At 43.4% G+C, this 17,616-nt stretch overlaps 1 protein-coding gene across 4 annotated transcripts in view; it reads right to left on the bottom strand.

Annotated features, from left to right (window-relative positions):
• The window catches only part of Sgcd (sarcoglycan delta), a 544,863-nt gene that overhangs the window by 145,823 nt on the left and 381,424 nt on the right, over nt 1-17,616 (bottom strand). For all 4 annotated transcript variants that reach the window (XM_087910697.1, XM_087910695.1, XM_048435922.3 and 1 more), the window contains 2 exons: nt 7,347-7,434; nt 150-269 (listed from right to left, as the gene is read on the bottom strand). In XM_087910697.1, coding sequence (XP_087766823.1) covers nt 150-269; nt 7,347-7,434 — 208 coding nt within the window. The remainder of the gene's footprint in view (nt 1-149; nt 270-7,346; nt 7,435-17,616) is intronic.

The raw sequence follows: 17,616 nt of genomic DNA, 5'->3' as shown, positions 1-17,616 counted from the left end.
CAATCTCCAAGTATTGTCATACAAGAAGGTTAGAATTTTAATATGTGCATTGGGGGAAGGCACAAGCATTCAGCGGATGGTGCCATGTCAATCTCCCTTCGAAACATACATGGTAGCATCCAGCCAATTATGTGTTTAAACTTTCTCACCTAAGACTCGCAATCTCTCGGCTCCCACGACCACTTCATTGTCATCTGCAGAAAAGAGCAATTTTCCGGAAACCGTTTTTACTTCAAACTTTTTGCCATATGCTTCCACGGCCTTCGGACCTAAGAGGGCGAGAGAAAGAAAGAGAGGAGGGAATACATTAGCCTCGTCGAATTTGACTACAAAAGCTTTGCACAGGGCCTAGGCGCTCCCCGGGACTGTGTCTGATTTTAATGTTAAGTGGATTGGCTTTCTGAAGCCAGCTGTGGAAATCAGTGTCTTGACTGCGTCTCATCTTGTCAATTGCTTTTAATCACATGGTCCCGGCATGTGGGTTTAGAGGTCATCCTATTCTCCTCATCCTAATGCTTGGATGAGATTTCCCTCTACTAGCCTCAAATTAGCGTCAAACACTTGTGACTTTTGATCAAAAGTGTCAGACCCAGAGTATCATCATCTCTTGTGAGCTAACCATCTTCAGTTCGTTGTCAGTAGCAGTAAGTGTTCTCATAACTTGAGCTGAAATGGGTGTGTGTGTTTATACCCTTGACCCACTAACTGACACAGAGACAAATATATTTCCTCAGTACATAGATACTTTCCAGGCAGAAATGACTATATTATAATTAATTCCCCTATACATTAAGTATCTTATGTAGTATAAATTAGTTTAATAAGAAATAGGCTTTGAGTTCATTGTGTGGCATCGCATGCTGTTCTTGGACATGTATGAGTGCTCTATATGTATGCCTGCATGCCAGAAGAGGGCATCAGATCCTATTATAGGTGGTTGTTGAGCTACCATGTAGTTTCTCACAACTCCATGTAGAACTGAACTTAGGTCCTCAGGTCCTCTGGAGTAACCAGTGTTCTTAACCACTGAGCCATCTCTCCAGTCCCCAGATTCAATTAAGAAAGTGAGCTGGTTAGCATATTTGAGGTTCTGACAGGAGTTACCTGAGCCTGTCTAAGCTGAGACTTCCCTAGCACATACATTTCAGGGGCTCCCAAAAGCTGGTCTGTATGAAAGCATCCGAGTAGCAAGGTCATCTTTACTTGACTCCAGCTCTGATCAAATAGAGTCTATCTTTTGGTCTACCTTGTAGTCAGATTTGCAGGTAAAGTCAACATGCATTATATCTTCCTAAATAGGTCACTGGGATTCTGATGCAGATTTTGTTTGCTTTCTTCTAGGAAATTTTCATGTGACTATTATTTAAAATAAATAGCTACAAGAGAGTCAGAAGACTACACCTGAAGGGACCCAGGAATCTTCAGCCATTGCAGGGAAGAAGAAAGCACTTTTCACACAAACACAGGCATAGGGACAAAACCCTGCAAGGATTTACTCTGGGGTCTAGGCTCAGGTTGGTCTATTGTCAAGGGGGTGGGGCTTAAGCAAGCAAGGTTTAGGGGAAGTATTTTCAGGGTGTGAGAGTAATTTTGTGGTTGGCTATCCCAATAACTCTCATCTAGAAGTAGGGCCGAGCTGTGTAATACTAAAATGGTATTGGGTAAACAACAGTCTCTGATTTCACATTGGATGAGGATATGTGGGCTGTTGATGTCTGGAGAAGGCTGATCCTTTTTGTCTATGTTCAGAAATGTTGAGAGAGAGAGAGAGAGAGAGAGAGAGAGACAGACAGACAGACAGACAGACAGAGACAGAGAGAGAGACAGAGCGCTAGATTATGCATTTGTGTCTATGTGTTTGGCTTGTATGTATGTGTGTACACCTCTCCTATGTATATGTATGTGTTTTGATGGCTCCGTGCATCTTGGTCTCTAAAGGACCCTACCTATAATGCTTTGTGAAATTACTTAAGCTTAGACTGCGATTTGGCTATTAGAACCAGAACAGCTCCTGTATATCTGGGATGATGCCATAAGTATGGGACTTAGAGACAAAAGCCCCCCCCCTCCAACTCTGCTCCGTTTGGCAATGCGGCTGCAGACAAGTGATTTTTTTCATCTTTCTATTCCTGTACATGCTGAACTGAACTTTCATCTCCTCCTCTGTGGGTCTCATGGAAAGGCTGCAAAGGTCAGATGACACTGAATTCATAAAATGAACTTTGGAGGCACAAAAATGCCATGCGTTGTGGCGATTGGTCCACTGGATGCTGTTGTCACCTTCATCATTGCCATCAGCATTCTTCTACTGAGATGTCTACGACATATTGAACATCACTCACGACGAGTGCCTCTTAGCCCGCTCATATCCTCCCATTCAATAGGCTTTCCAGGACATTCACACTGCCTCTCTAACTTGAAAAAGGTTCACAGAAAAGGTTCCTTAATGAGCCAGAGACTGAAGCAGCAGAGATCATACAGAATCCACAAGCACTGTGAGTCCTGGAGATGCTCTTGTCTGGTTGCACAGGGGGAAAAAAAAGGCGCTATGAGGCTACTGCTCCCTCAAGGTCACTGTCAGAGCAAAGGAGAATCTGAGAATGGGATCCAGCTCTCAGAACGCCAGACGGAGCCCAAAGTAGATCTTTTTGTTTAGGAAGGTGAAGAGTCAGCATGCCCAAGGCAGCAAGGAGATAAGATTTCAGAGGAAGAGGAAATGTAAAAATCAATGGCGAAGAACCCAAGGAAATCTGAAAGAATGACAATGTGTCAAGGATTTAGAGTAGGGACTCCTCTGTGAGTTACGATGGAGCTATCTTATTGATGCCATTGCCAAACTTGAAGTGAAATCTATACTGTTTGTTAATTCCAGAAAGATAACATTGCTTCGTGGGAATGAGACTGAAAACGGAAGAGACAAAATGCCAGTGAGAAATGAATGGACAACCTCAGGATGGCCATGGACAGGTAAGGGCAGTCTGCCCACTCCAGACCTAGTCATATGGAGATAAAGACAGTGGGAGACAAATGCTTGGCCTTGGCTTCCATGAGCTTGACAAGATTGTCAGGCATGGCTCCAAGGGGCCTGTGTATAGCTTGAGCTCACTGTGAACTCTGGAACGATGTGTGAGACTTACAGGGCGTGGGCAGAGTGAAGAGATCAGAACAATCACAGTGTACAAAACACAATTAAGTTATCTGACTTTTCAGGAAACCACAAAATATGAGATAGAATTTATCAAGGGCCAGAATCATTTGCCAACATAAAACATGGTAAAACACAGCTTTAGCCTAAGGTCCTCACAGTGACAGCTGGCTAGCTGGTGCAGACTGCTTTGACCTTTGTTGGTTTTACCTGGGATTGCCAAAATTTCATGGTTATGACTGGAGTCTTAAAAGATGACTCTAGAGCGAAGGTCTGGTAGCACTGGACACTGAGAAGCCCTCAGTGAAGCTAAAGCTGTTTGGGGGATAGAAAATCAGCATGACTTCCAACTTGAAGCCTCCTTCAGTTAATACCTTTCCATGGGTGCAAGTCTATGCGCGACTTAAGTTTCTTCTCCCTAACTGGAAGAAGAATGGTGTAGAACATTATTTTAAGGTGTGATATCTTTGTTTATGCTCTGGGACATTTGTTTAATGATGAAAAGTCATGATGCTTTGTTTAGGCTGCATTTGTTTAACTCTTTGAAGCTGTGATTCTTTGCCTGTCTAAAGCACCTCATGTTCCAAGAGAGAGAGAGAGAGAGAGAGAGAGAGAGAGAGAGAGAGAGAGAGAGATATGAATGGCCAATAGCAAGGCAGGAGCAAGGCTAGGCAGGGCTGGCAGGCAGAGAGAGCATAAACAGGAGGAGAAATATAGAAAAAGAGGGAACAAGATAGAACAAGGAGAGGAGGACATCAGGAGCCATTCACCCAACCAGCCATGGAGTAAGAATGAGAGCAAAATATTCAGAAGAAAAGGAAAAAGCCCAGATGCCAAAGGGTAGTCAGACTAATTTAAGCTAAGAAAAGCTATCTAGAAACAAACTGAGCTAAGGCCGAACATTCATAAGTAAGACCAAGTCTCTGAGTATGTTTATCTGGAGGCTGGGTGGCAGGACCCCCAAAAGAGCTAAGAGTAAAAGAGTGAAAAAACAACCAACCACATTTTGGCTTTCCAATGTGGGGCTAGAATAAAAGAAAACCCACGAACAGGGAAAGGCAAAGCCTCACAGGTGTAGGTACCGTGGCCACCAGGAATCTGCAGACAGGAAAACCTAGCGCTTTTTCTTGGAGACTAGGGCCCTTTTCCTTCCTAAAGCTGTTCTTACAGGTTCCAGGGTTGCATAGGTGGATTGTGCTAAGATACTCAACCAGTAACATCGTGAGTCAAAATGCACCAGTGGCTTGGCTTGAGTTCTAGCCCTGGAAATAATGCTTCAGGCCAAAAGATGAGCTGAACTTGGAACATAGGGCATTCTGGCAGACTTCCGAGATATTTCCCAGGTAAACTCAAGAGTTTTAGAATACTCAGGATTGTAGTGCTTGGAAGACATGAGGAAGAGTACATGCCATATACCAGGAATTAGAAAGCATTATTCTTTACTTTTTGTTTTTCCAGAATTAGTTTTTCTTGTTCCTCATTTTAAAAGAAAAAAATGCTGAGGGACTAATTCAGGAATAGATGCTCAAAAGATTACTGGATGGCAAGAGAAGAAAGAGAGGAGGAGAGGGAGGGAGGAAAGAGGGGCGACCAGGGGGTCAAAATGGGTGGGAGGGAGAGAGGGCTAAGGTAATGGAGAGGAAGGAGATAAAAGAAGAATAAGGAACGGGAAATAGGAAGAAAGAAGAACGCAGAGAATGGATGAAGGAAGCAAAGAGGAGAGGGAGGGGTTGGGAAGAAAGAAGAAAAGAAGATGAATATGGAGAGGGAGAGTCTGGAAGATGAAGAGAGAAAAAGAGAAAAGGGAGAAGAGAGAGGAGGGCAGGAAGATGGAAAGAGACAGAGGCCGGCTCTCTTTAGAGGGATAGCAGTCGTTTTCAGCTTTATCGAAACACAACCTTTCAAGTAAACCAAATCTACTGCAGATAAATGGCGACTGATCAACAGGCTGATCCGTTCGTTTTGAGCCCTGGGATGTGGGCGCTGGAGGCTGGATTTATCTCCCTCCTGGAGGCACTTCTCACACATGCTGCTTAAATCACTGCGTACTGGAGCTGTTTATTTAATTATTTAGCACCGGTGACTGGAGGCCAGATGTTATATAAGCAAAGCCTACCGTCCAGATGCTTACTGTAACAGGGTGTTTGTGCATCACAGGCTCTACTGGGCAGCATTTCCACAGAGCCAGGAGCTTCTTAGTTGTGTAAGGCCCAGTCCACCTCAGGGCTACGCAGCCCCTGACATCCATCTGCTGCTTTGCTGGGGGGAAGGGAAGTAGGGCTCTGTGCAAAGGCACCCGATTCCTTGGGACTCGGTTACTAGTGAACCTCTGGAAATTCTACTCATGGTAATGTGTTTAGGGGCATTTGGGATACTGTCCTCTCAAAAATCCATCTGGATGCCTTTCTCTCAGCCCCAAAGTCAAATGGCCTTTTCTTCTGGAGGTCTAAGAATGCCGCTCTGATCCACACTTTCCCCTTCCACTGTGGGGTAGACAATGCCTCTCTGTTCGTCACGTCTTGAAAACCTACAGAGGGTGCATTGATCACGGCCACTCAACACATGACTGTGCCCATGAGGCCCATGTTCATCAGGGGAGTCATTATCATGAACAACCAATCCTTGTTTCTGTTGCTGGAATTCAAAGCTGCAAACCTAGTGGGCATTTCCCACGGCTGTTAGGAAGAGAACTTCTGTACGAAAAAGAGCCACACATACACAGCCTGTGGACACATCTGGAGCTTGCAGTTGAGTTTGGCTCAAAGACATCAAGCAAAGAGGACAAGGTTTCCCACTACCATTAAAGATCCTTTTTCTAGGAGCTGGGGAGATGGCTCAGATGGTAAAGTGCCTGGTATGCAAGCATTGAGGACCCGACTTTGGATACCCAATTTCCAAGTAAAAGCTGGCGATGCCAGCTGGGTCTATAACCCCACTGCTGGCATGGTGGGGGATGGAGGGTCAGAATAAGCAATATTCCCTAACTAATTGGTCATCCAACTATACTCACATATCACACACACACACACACACACACACACCCTCTGCTCTTGGTTTAAGCTAGCCTTCCTCCCCTATTGAAAAGGGAGCTTCAGATAGTATGACTCTTTGCCCAGATTAAAAACAGCAGTTTATATCCTAAGGCCTATGATTTCCAAAACCGTGGACTCTTGTTTCTGATTACAGTACCAGACATTAAATTCCTTCCTGAGAAACAGGCCCCATCCAAACAGAAAGCAGTTGGTTACCTGCTTGTGCAGCATGCAAGACCATACCACCAAATTGCCTTCTAGAGGTTACTTATCTTATACCCACAGACCACTCTCATGCTTAGTCAGAGAGGCTTCTTTTAGTTATGGGAAGCCATCAGTGGAGAGGTTCACGACTGGCCAGAACATGCTAAAGAAAGACACTGAGGGCTCAACCCTAAATGAGACATCTATATCAGCCCCTCCTCCTCCAAGACTCAGGGATCATTGCAGAAGATGAGGTCGAAGTGAAGTAAGAGCTGGAGCAGAGGGAGGAGTGCTGAGAAATGTCTTCTGGATGCAACAAGGCTGTCACGCTCATGAACCAAGAGATGGTCCCTGCACAAGACTATAGAAGATCAAGCCAGAACAAATACAAGCATAGATGGGGTAAACAAACTCTAGGCCCCACTACTTACTGGGGAACCACAAACCATAGATGCTAGGGAGAGGTTTTTTTGTTGTTGTTGTTTGTTTTTTTTTTTTTTAAAGATGTGGCCACTGGTAAGTTTTCCATCATCCAGTGAATAGTTCCCTATCTGTGTATGTATGGGTAACACTAGCTGGAATTAGTAGGTTATTAAAATTAAACTGGGTGGGAGTGTGCTAGAGAGAGTTGGAGGGAGGAAATGAGGTGTATATAAACAGACCTCACTGTATATGTGGATGAGATTCTCAAAAATAAACAGAAAAGTTTAAAAGGAGTTTTCTTGGTTGAGCACCAGTTGAAGCAGCTGGCTTGTGTTTAGGGGGTCACATTCTACTAAAAACAGTTTTTCTGCAAAAGCAAGCGTCATGGCACTTGGAAAGTTAAACATGTGAATAGTTTTGGTAGAATCAGAGGTTACAAGCTGGATTTTCTTTCTTTACACAGCAGGGTCATGTGGGTCTCACAGGACAGGATAGTCTGCTTTGCCTAGGTACTCAGATGGATCAGTTTTTCTTTCTCTTACCTGTCACCAGCCGAGTCAGCACTTTTGTCTGGTCGTTGAGAATGTTCACTGTCACATTCCTGGCAGATTTGAAGTAGAGGGCATTACCCTGTAATAAGAAAACGGAAGACGCATATGAAGGTGGCAGGTCACTACAGTCAAGGGACTGCGATCCCAGTTCTTCCAGGGCTGACCTGGTTCTAGACAAGTTCTGACTGATACATCTTTATTTTAGAAGTCCTGGTTACTTAATGATATGTGGTGATGGGCATGCAGTTAACACAGATTTCCTCTAAAGAGAGAGACCTCCAACACATATGTACACACACACACATACACACATACACACACACACACACACACACACACACACACACACACACACACACACGCACACACAGATGCCGGAAGAAAAGACCTGTATTTTGAGCTCTGTATTTTGTTTACAGCCATCTTAAGTTCACAGTAAGATATTCACCTTTGCAGGGCAAGTTCAGGACCTAGGACATTAGCCTAGTGAGACTTGCAGGCACCAGGCTTTTAGAAAACCTTAACATTTTCCTTTGTTAATCAGCCTCAATATTTACTTATCAGCTAGGGATGTCTCCGGACCTGAATTCCAGCAGACCTGGAGTTTCCTGACACCCTTCCCTCCCCCCCGTTTGCTCATTTGCTATATCACAGCCTCTGAGAAAATAATAAAGGAGACGGCTTGATCAGAAATCCTGTCATTTCTCGTGTCTCTTACCCCTCCATTCCTCTCCCCTAGGTTTATCAGGGACCACCGTTCACATCCCGCTGGCCGGGATACACAGACACTTGGGCCCACATGCACATATATACACACCCATACATGCAGACACACAATTGAATAAGAAAGAGCTGAGATCTACAGGTTTTTTTATTTTGCTTTGCTTTTTGTTTTGTTTTTTGTTTCTTAGAGCTAGTCTTGTAGCACAGGAGCAACTGATTACCTTCCAGCCATGTCCCTTCTGGATTCCAGTTTCTCCAGAGGAATCACGCAGCTCCCAAAGAGAAGAGCAGAAAGGTGGGGTGAACACCTTCCTGTCAAGAGAATCCTCTGTGTAAATGCTGCCGGCACAAACATGAAGAACCTGGGAGAGATCCTGACGGGGAGACCCGGACAGACAGCTGAACCGGGCTCTTGGGAGCTCAGGGACTCTAGACCGACAGCTGGGGAGCCTATATGGGAACAACTGCATGTGGGTGACCGTTGTGTAGCTTTGTCTGTTTGGAGGGTCCCTAACAGTGGGACCAGAATGTGTCCCTGATGCTTGAGCTGTCTTTTTAGAACCCATTCTCTGAGGTCGAATGCCTTATTCAGCCTTGACACAGTGGGGAGGAGCTTGATCCTTCCTCAACTTGATATGCCATGCTTTGTTGGCTCCCCATGGGAGGCCTTACCTTTTGTGTGGAGTAGATTGGCAGTGGTGGTGGTGGTGGTGGGGGAAGGAGGCCTTTGTGAGGAGTGATATGTAGGGGGAGAGGTGATGGGAGGGAACAGAAAAAACGGGGAGGGAAAACTGTAGTTGGTATGTAAAATAAGCAAAATATTTATTTATTTATTTATTTTAAATGGGGTGGGGGAGAAGAGCTCGGAAGGGATGACATCCTCAGGTAAATCTCTGCCTGCCCATTTATCCGTTCTCCTTCCTGGGGCTCTTTTCCTCCAAATACTCTGGGCCACCTTTATCATGTTGAACTCCACATCTCTCTTCCACACTGTGCTTCCTTCCTCCTTTAGAACAAAATACAGAACAGGACACAGCAAACTGTTATGAAAAGCCTGCTCCTACACCTTGTGGGATATGTGATCTCTGCTGACCCTCCTCTCCTCTGCCATCTTAGTTCACAGTCTGTCTTCAGTGGGTGCACCAGGAGCCATGGCTGTATGCCAAGAAAATGTCACCATGGTAGCAATCTTTGGATGTTATATCGTTTTCATTTTACATTTAAAATCCTATACAAACTTAATGTGTCATAAAGTATGATGTTCTTCTGTCCTTCTCAGTCATTTAAAATGTAAAAAAAAAACAAATAAAAACTAATAAGGAAGCCAACCACAACCACAACAACAACAAAAACTCAAACAACAACAACAAAAAATCTGTTGTGTTTTTTTTTTTAACATAAGCACTATAAAACCATTACTTGTCAATTTCTGGTTTAGAAATTTTCCTTTTTAATAATACCTGCTGGTGGCATCAGTTGTTTGTTACTGGAAAAATTAAAAAGAACTTAGCAGTGAGTTTTGTCTAAATCTGTCACTGAATGGTATGTGCCTCCCGCAAAATTCGTTACTACAGCAATGTAACAAACAAATCTGCCCAAATGTCATTTTTAAAAAAAAAAAACTATTTTGTAAGACAGACAAACTGAGTCTGTGCCTCAAAAACCTGGATTTGTTGTTGTTTTGTTTTGTTTTAACATGGGGCTTCTTTGTGTAGTCCAGGCTGTCCTGGAACTAACTCTGTAGTCCAGGCTGGCCTTGAACTCTGAGATTCACCTCCTTTTGCTTCCCCAGTACTAGGATTAAAGGAGTGTGCCACCACCGCCTGGCCAAACTCCTGCTTTCTAATGGATGCAAATTTACTAGAGGACTATGGGAGTGATTTGGGTACACAAAATGTTTGAGGGACCTTCCTGATGCGTGGGAGTAATTGTAACTTTGGGCTGAGCAGTGAAAGGCACGCCAGACCTCCTGGAGTAGCAGGCATTTAGGAAGACACTCAGAAGGAACACAGGCATGGCTTTAGCATGTTGAAAAGAAAAATGAATGTCAGGTAGGTAGTGTGGGTTGGGTGTCCAATATATTTTTCCTTGTGTGCTTTGTGAGGATAGGGACTGATCACCAAGCCCAGCCTAATACCTGCTTATGACAGAGCAAAAGAACATACAAGTGACAGCCAGAACCAAGGGCGGAGGTAGGTTTCTCACTTGGAATAGAGGGGAGGGCCTGGCAGCCAACTGACACCCACAACCTGGACTCACAGTGTTTCTCACCCAAGGCAAATTGCTAAAACGGATTGTTAAACCCCATGACCTTTAGGCCATAAGGAAACAGGTAACCTTGGATGTGAGCTATGGATTAGTTAGTGTCTGGGGTAGAGAGGATGACTCCTAATTCATCAAGTAACATGGAATCAGTGTCATCTCCACAGTGGCTTAAAGCTTAAACATCCTCCTGATGCAGAAAGGTCCTTATCTTTAACTTGGTTTAATTCAGTCAAAAGCACATAGAGCACACACACACACACACCTCTCTCTCTCTCTCTCTCTCTCTCTCTCTATATATATATATATATATATATATATATATATATGTATACACACACATCTCTCTCTCTCTCTATATATATATATTATATATAGTATATATATATTCTACAAGGAAACAAATATTAGACTAAAATAGTTTTTCCACTGCCTCTAGTAGCACTGATTAGCTCTATTTAGATCTCAAAAACATTGAAATGAAGTCCGAGTTTGGAGAACTGGAACCAGGACAGGGGGTTACAATTCCAGAAGTAAATGCTCTAAATTAGTTCTTCACACGTTTGTCAAACTGGCTCTATAGAGAAAAGAGGGGCCTGGGACCAGGAAACTAGGTACCCTGACTACCATGTGACCTTGAGAGCATTTGTTGTAGCCATGGCATTCTCTGCCATCAATACATGTCACTAAGAAGCTCATTGCTACCACGGTTGAGCACTTACTTGTACTGGATATTCAGTAGGAGACCCGAAAAGCAGCTAATTCCCCATCTTTGCTCTACCACTTGCATACAAGTTGTGACATTGATAAATAATTATTCCAAGCCTTGGTCTCTTTACATGACAATAGAAAAATTCATTATTAAACTTTTAAGCATCCTTATAATAAAAATAATTAACTTATACATATAATTGTTAAAATAGACATGGTCTGGTGTCAGGCATAGATTCAGCCCTCAGTAATTATCAGGGCAAGAAGCAGAGGAGAAAAAGGGGTCATAAAGGGGAGAAGAGGAAGGAAGGAGGGAGGAGAAGGAAGAGGAATGAAGAAGGGGAAGGAGGTGGGATGGAGGAAGGGGGGAGGAAGTGAGGAAGACATCCCCATTGCGTCTCTGGCTTTTCTCAGCTACCTGTACAATGATTTATGAGTCTCCTCCACTTCTAGCATTTTCAGTCTCAACATTTCAAAGAGTCTCCCTTTCTCTATCCATGCCATCAACTTAACCACTGTCTTTCAAATCCCAGCATCTTCAATCACTACGTGGCTGTTCTTGCTGATAGACAAACCATTCTGCCATGAACAGTACCTCATAACAGCTTTGTTCAAGATTTTACAGTAAGAGAGATTATACAACCACTCTCTTTCTTCATGTTTTACTTATTTATTTTAATTTTTATTAGACTATTTTTGAAATGAAAATATAATTTCACAAATTCTCCTTTTCCTTTAATTCCTTCAAGACCTCCCATGTACCATGTCCCCAAATTCACGGCCTCTGACCTTTCTCTTTAATTGTGATACACACACATACACATATATACTCCTACATACACAGATAGAAATACAACCTGCTGAGTCTACATTCATGTTACACACACAGACACACACACACACACACACACACACACACACACACGAGATTCCAGGGCTGTTCATTTGGTATTGAATAACCTATTTCAGGATTCTTTCCTGAGGAAGACTTTTGGTCTTCTCTCAGCATTCTTTAGTTGCCTATAGTTCTATAGTGTTAGGGCTCTATGATTTATTAGTTCACATGTGTCTGTGTGCATGTGTGTGCATACATGGCAGTCGGAGAACAACTTGCAGAAGTCAGTTCTTTCTCCAGCATGTAGCTTCCAAGGATCTAATGAGGTGGTCAGGCTTGGTGGCAAGCACCTTTACAGGATGAGTCATCTTGCTTGCCTGTTTCTTTTGATCAACCAAGCAAAATAGTATACATCAGTATTAATTGTTCTAATACGCTAGCACACTGTGATATTGAATCTTTGCTACATCAGAGTTTCAACAGTGAGTGTCATTCTTGCCCAGTACTTTTGATATAATTTTACTTGTAATAGAAAGATTATCGAGGAAAGGACATGAGCGAATACGCAAAGGGGAAGAGCCTCGCATGGCAGCTGGGTCCTTACGAATTTCGTTTTTTTTCTTTGGCTGCATCTGAGAGGAAGCCAGGAAAACACCAGCCAAGTAAGCTCTCCCAAGACCTCTGCTGTATCAGAACTCATGCGGAGTCAGAAGTGAGAGATGCCAGTGTGTGCCACCCTCTGCTTTTTCTCTGCTCCCTGCACTGTCCCACGCACCACTGTGACCCTCAAGCTGATCTGAAGGTGACTTAGGAGGACAAGGAACCCAAAGGAAGCTGAGTGGGTGAGAAGAAAGGAATCTGCAGACTCATCTGATGACCAAAACCAGGGAGCCAGACTGTAACCAACCAACCGGCCCTTGTGGACGTGGGGGAGGATACCTGGGAGGTATAGACAAGAGACCAAATGCCATATTTTGTGCTGGACCTTGCAGCACACAGAAGCTTTGGTGGAGAACAGCTCCCTACCTCTCCCGTTCTCTCAAGCAGCCTTACAGAACACAGTGCAATCTTTTCTTGACATCTTAGGGTCATGGTCATGAACATCATTCACCCTCCCCACACACTCCAGTGACTACCGTATGTAAGAGGTCATTTCAACACCGAATGGCTCTATCCTACTGACATTTAAAATTACAGTATCTGTTTAAAAATATATTATTTATTCTTATATTGAGACAGAACAGGTAAATGTCAAGCCTGTGAGGCTTACAGCGAAGAGCCATAATTCAGGTCTTTCATCACTGCGAAGGGCTTTGAATACATTCACAGGTCTGGGCAGGGACTGCACCCTGTATCCCAGCGAGTCCTTCTCTGCTATCTCCAGGGTCAATCCCTTTAGATGCGACTAAAGTCACTTACTTTCTCCAATGGTCTAGGTTCTGCTTAGCTCTCAATTGATCACTCTTCGTTGACTGTGCTATGGCTGTGTATGTGTTTTTTACAGTCAAGATAAGGAATATATATTTCATGGCAATTTGAATGAGAATGCCCCCCCCATGCTGTTATATCTGAATGCCTAGTCCCCAGTTGGTGCAACTGTTTGGGAAGCATTAGGAGGTGTGGTCTTACTAGGCGAGAAGCTGTACAGACAAGGCCTTGGCTGAAGCTGTGGCGGGAGCCTGGAAAGGAATCACAAAGACCAAAGAGGTGACCAGGCTTAGTGAGAGGGCAGCTTTTGATAATTTGCTGGAAGTGACCCAACAGGTGGCCCTCATTTGACCTGAAGGACACCAGGTACGACAGATGGTCCAGCTGCTCAAACTTTAGCCTGACTTCCAAGCCTATAGAGACGTTGCCTTCCAAGGCTTGCCAGGGCTCTGCCCCACGGACTGCTTTCATCTCTTTTGCTCTTCCTGAAAGGCTAGTAGGTTCAAGCTTTGCCCTTTGAGCTCCCTTTCACTACCTCCTTGATATGTTTCAAACCTGTTCTGATTCTCTTTGTCTATTGTTGCTTATTCTCTTCTCAGTGGCCACATGACTTCCTTTCTTCTTAAGTCCTTTTGGAAGGAAGCAAGGATGAGTTCTTGCAGCTGTCAGTTTGTGTCTGCAGAGTCACCTTATGCTATGTCCATCTCAGGAAGAACGCCGGGCGCATTGGCATGCACGGAAACAGCAGGCAGTTGCTAGTCTCAATCCCAGGAGCTTACTTTAGGTATCTTCAGTACTTTAATGAGATGCCTGGCTCATGTCAGATCCGGTACCAGGCTCTGGAGAATGGGAAACATGAATAACCTTCATCTTTTAGAAGTTCCCAACCCAGGAGGAGACACAGCGAATGCCAAGTAACTATAATAACAATGTGGTATCACTTCAATGGAGACTTTTTCTCTCTTGGTAGGAGATGCACAGATTTTAATATTTGCACTGAATCAAACCCAGCTCACCCCAGTCTGTTTTGACAGGATGTAGGAGCCTGATGTTTCTTATCTGGATAATCCTGCGCTGTGGTATATTCTCCCTGCCTGGTGAGGAGCTAGCAATCTGTTCTGAAAATCATAAGCGGGAAAACACAAGATAGCACACAACCAACAGCCACACTTCAGGAGGGCTCTGAGCTGTGTGCATGGAGTTCAGAGGAAAAGAACCAGCTGCTGGCATGCGGTGGAGAGTCATCCCAAGGAGAGCCAGGCTGGCCTTTTGATTTTGCTTCCCCACACAAAGGCAAGAGGAATCACATGTGTTTTCATCTAATGCTAAGTAGGTATCATGGGGATGCTGGGCTTTGTGGAACAAAGGTAGAATTTTGTCACCAGAATGGGACAGGCATGGACTTGAATCACAGCTTCATTTCCACAATAATTGTATGACTTTGGGTCAGTCACTTTGTTTTGGGTCTCAGTTTCTGCATCTCTGAGGTAAGCTCAAGGCTACATAATATAGCAAAAGTGAAAAAATGTGTATAAACTGTGTGTACAAGGATGTGTGCAAAACCATTTTAGCACAGTAAACAAGAAGACAGACAAGCTACGTTATAAGAATGCAGAGCAATGGTTCTAAATCTTCCTCACACTTCAACCCTTTAATAGAGTTCATGTTGCCGTGACCCCCAACTATAAAATTATTTTCAATGCTACTTCATAACTACAGTTCTTAATGCAAATATCTGATATGTATGATATCTGATATGCAATCCCCAAAGGGGTCTTGGGAACCACTGCCTTAGAGAAACTACTGATTCTAACACAGGAGAACAAAATCTTCAGCCAGTGCCTGGAGCAGTGTTAATGCCAGAAGGAATTTCTTTAAAATAAATACTATCATGGGAGCATGACAAAGGGACACAGGGGACAACTGAAAAGCACTCCCAACTGACTAAATTCAAATAATATAAAATATAAAATGCAGTCATAATGGATTATAATCCAAAACATACAATAAATATCCATGTATCTATACAAGTACGCAAATGAATAGCTAAGTCAATTGTGAAGTGGTATAAAAGATCCTGTATTGAAGAATTCCAGACAATTCACACAGACACAACTCTCGATTCCTTAAAATGGACTGAAATAATGCTTTCCTTTGAAAGTGGGTGATATAAGAGGGAGGCAAAGTGATTTCTCAGAGCTAAGGAGATGATAAACCGTGTGTCAGCCAGGTGACCAAGGTCAACAACATCATCCTCGATAAATCACACTGATAGCAGGTGTCACTGGTACACTGAAAAGAGAATGTCACTGAAGCTCAATGGTGGTCCTTTCCTCTGAGTCCATGACTCCCTCAGCTCACGAGGCAAATATCAGCCAAAGTCCATTTTGTAACACGTCTGACCTGTACTTCTCATAACTTCTCATAACTCAAGGTCATCAAAAGAAAACTAAGCACAGTACCTGAGAAACTGTCAACAGTCAGTAAGAGACTAAGATGATATGGGGGGCAAGTGCATTACCATTTTCTAGATAGGATCCTGAATCAGATAAAGGGGTGTTAGGCAAAAATTAAAGTAATCTGAGTAAAGAAGGGGACTTGACAGTAACCTATTAGCATTGGTTTGTTAATTGTATCATTTTTTAAAAAATTAAGATCAAGTGTGAGTAAAATAGCCTGGATGTGGGGTAGATAGGGAAAATGAAGCTAACAGAAAGTGGGTCTTTTACTGTCATATGAGGCTACCAAATTCTAAGCTCTAGAATTTTAGAAAGAGTCCCTAGAGAGGCATCTGTCCCTATGCAGCTGAGAAGGGCGTGATACCAGAGACAAGTGATTCTACTCTTTGCTTGATTGTATTGGAAATTTTCTCTTTTCCCAACTTTTTCATAGTATTAGACATACGAGAAGAATTACCTCTGGGGACCCATTATTGGCCCCCCAACATCTAAGCCATTTTAGATACGATTATTCTTCCCTGGTCAGCTGACCGAAATCAGGGTAATCAGAAATTACTGACTTCTTGGCAGTATCTATCATACAGAATAGAGTGCCATGATTAACACTGAACCAATACAGAATCTGGATGTGCTTTAGAAATTAAAAGCATACAGTTGCGAACTGGATTTGTCCTTCGATCTTTTCAAAGTGGTCACTTGTAAGTTTTTCTCCGGTACTCACCAAGTGTTTGGAAAGTATCATTATTTTTTAGTGGATGCCTTATGTGGGTAACACTTGAAAAGAAACTGTTTACAAACAATACTATCTATGACTTTCAATTTCTCCTGAGGCATTTTTTATAACTATGCTTGGATGGATTTCTATTGTTTTACAGTTTTTCTTTTCTTTTTTTCAGTATCGAATAATGAAGCCACCCTGTGAACCATTTGCTCAAAATAAGCTGGGAAACAGTCCAGTTACTCCAGCGCGGCTTTCTAGTTCAGCTTCTCTGCTCCGTGCCCAAATTTGGGTGGCTCTTAGTCTCTTTCAACACTCGCTGGTGATGAACTGTTCTGTCCCAAGGATTCCTTCCAGGCACCATGGTCACATGCCAATGTTACAAGGAGACAGTTAGTTCTTCTGGTACCCAGTACATTCCTGGCACCCAGTAGGCTTCCAATAAACATTTGCTGAATATCTGAAGGTGCAAATCAAATTAGGAGTCAACAGAGAGTGATCACTGTCAATAAACGAAGCAGTCAAATGGAGTCTGAAAGTGGCTGTCCAGATTTTTGTTTATTTGTTTGCTTTTCGAGACAGGGTTTCTCTGCATAGCTTTGGTGCCTGTCTTGGAACTAGCTCTTGTGGACCAGGCAGGCCTTGAACTCACAGAGGTCCACCTGCCTCTGCCTCTTGAGTGTGGGGATCAAAGGTGTGCACCACCCCACCACCACCCAGCTGGCTATTCAGATTTAATAAAGGCAAGCCATTAAGCATGAGTAATGTGACCACTTGAAGAAGGGGGCAGGAGCGATAGGGAGGTGGCAGAAGGATAGATATTAACCAACAAATATTTGTTTACCACCTGATTCAGTGCAAGGAACTGTGGGGCTACAAATGATGTTTGAATTTCCTAGCCTCTGGGTGGCAAGAAGCCACAGCGCAAATCTTTACCTGAGAGTTTTGATAAGATAAAGATTAAAGGATGTCTGAAACCTCCCCTGGATTAGTAGCACCCATGTCGCATCTGGTGTCAACTGACCCATCTTTTAGTTATTCTGCATCTATTTAACTAATATTTTCTCAGTATCTGTGAAGCAGGAAATGCTTGCCAAATGCTAAGCAGGTGGTCTTTGTTCCGCT

This window comes from Myodes glareolus, chromosome 9 (genome assembly GCF_982192425.1).
Source record: "Myodes glareolus chromosome 9, mMyoGla1.1, whole genome shotgun sequence".
Classification (NCBI taxonomy): Eukaryota; Metazoa; Chordata; class Mammalia; order Rodentia; family Cricetidae; genus Myodes; species Myodes glareolus.
Note: the sequence above shows the minus strand (reverse complement) of the source record. Positions and strands in the feature narration are given on the sequence as shown.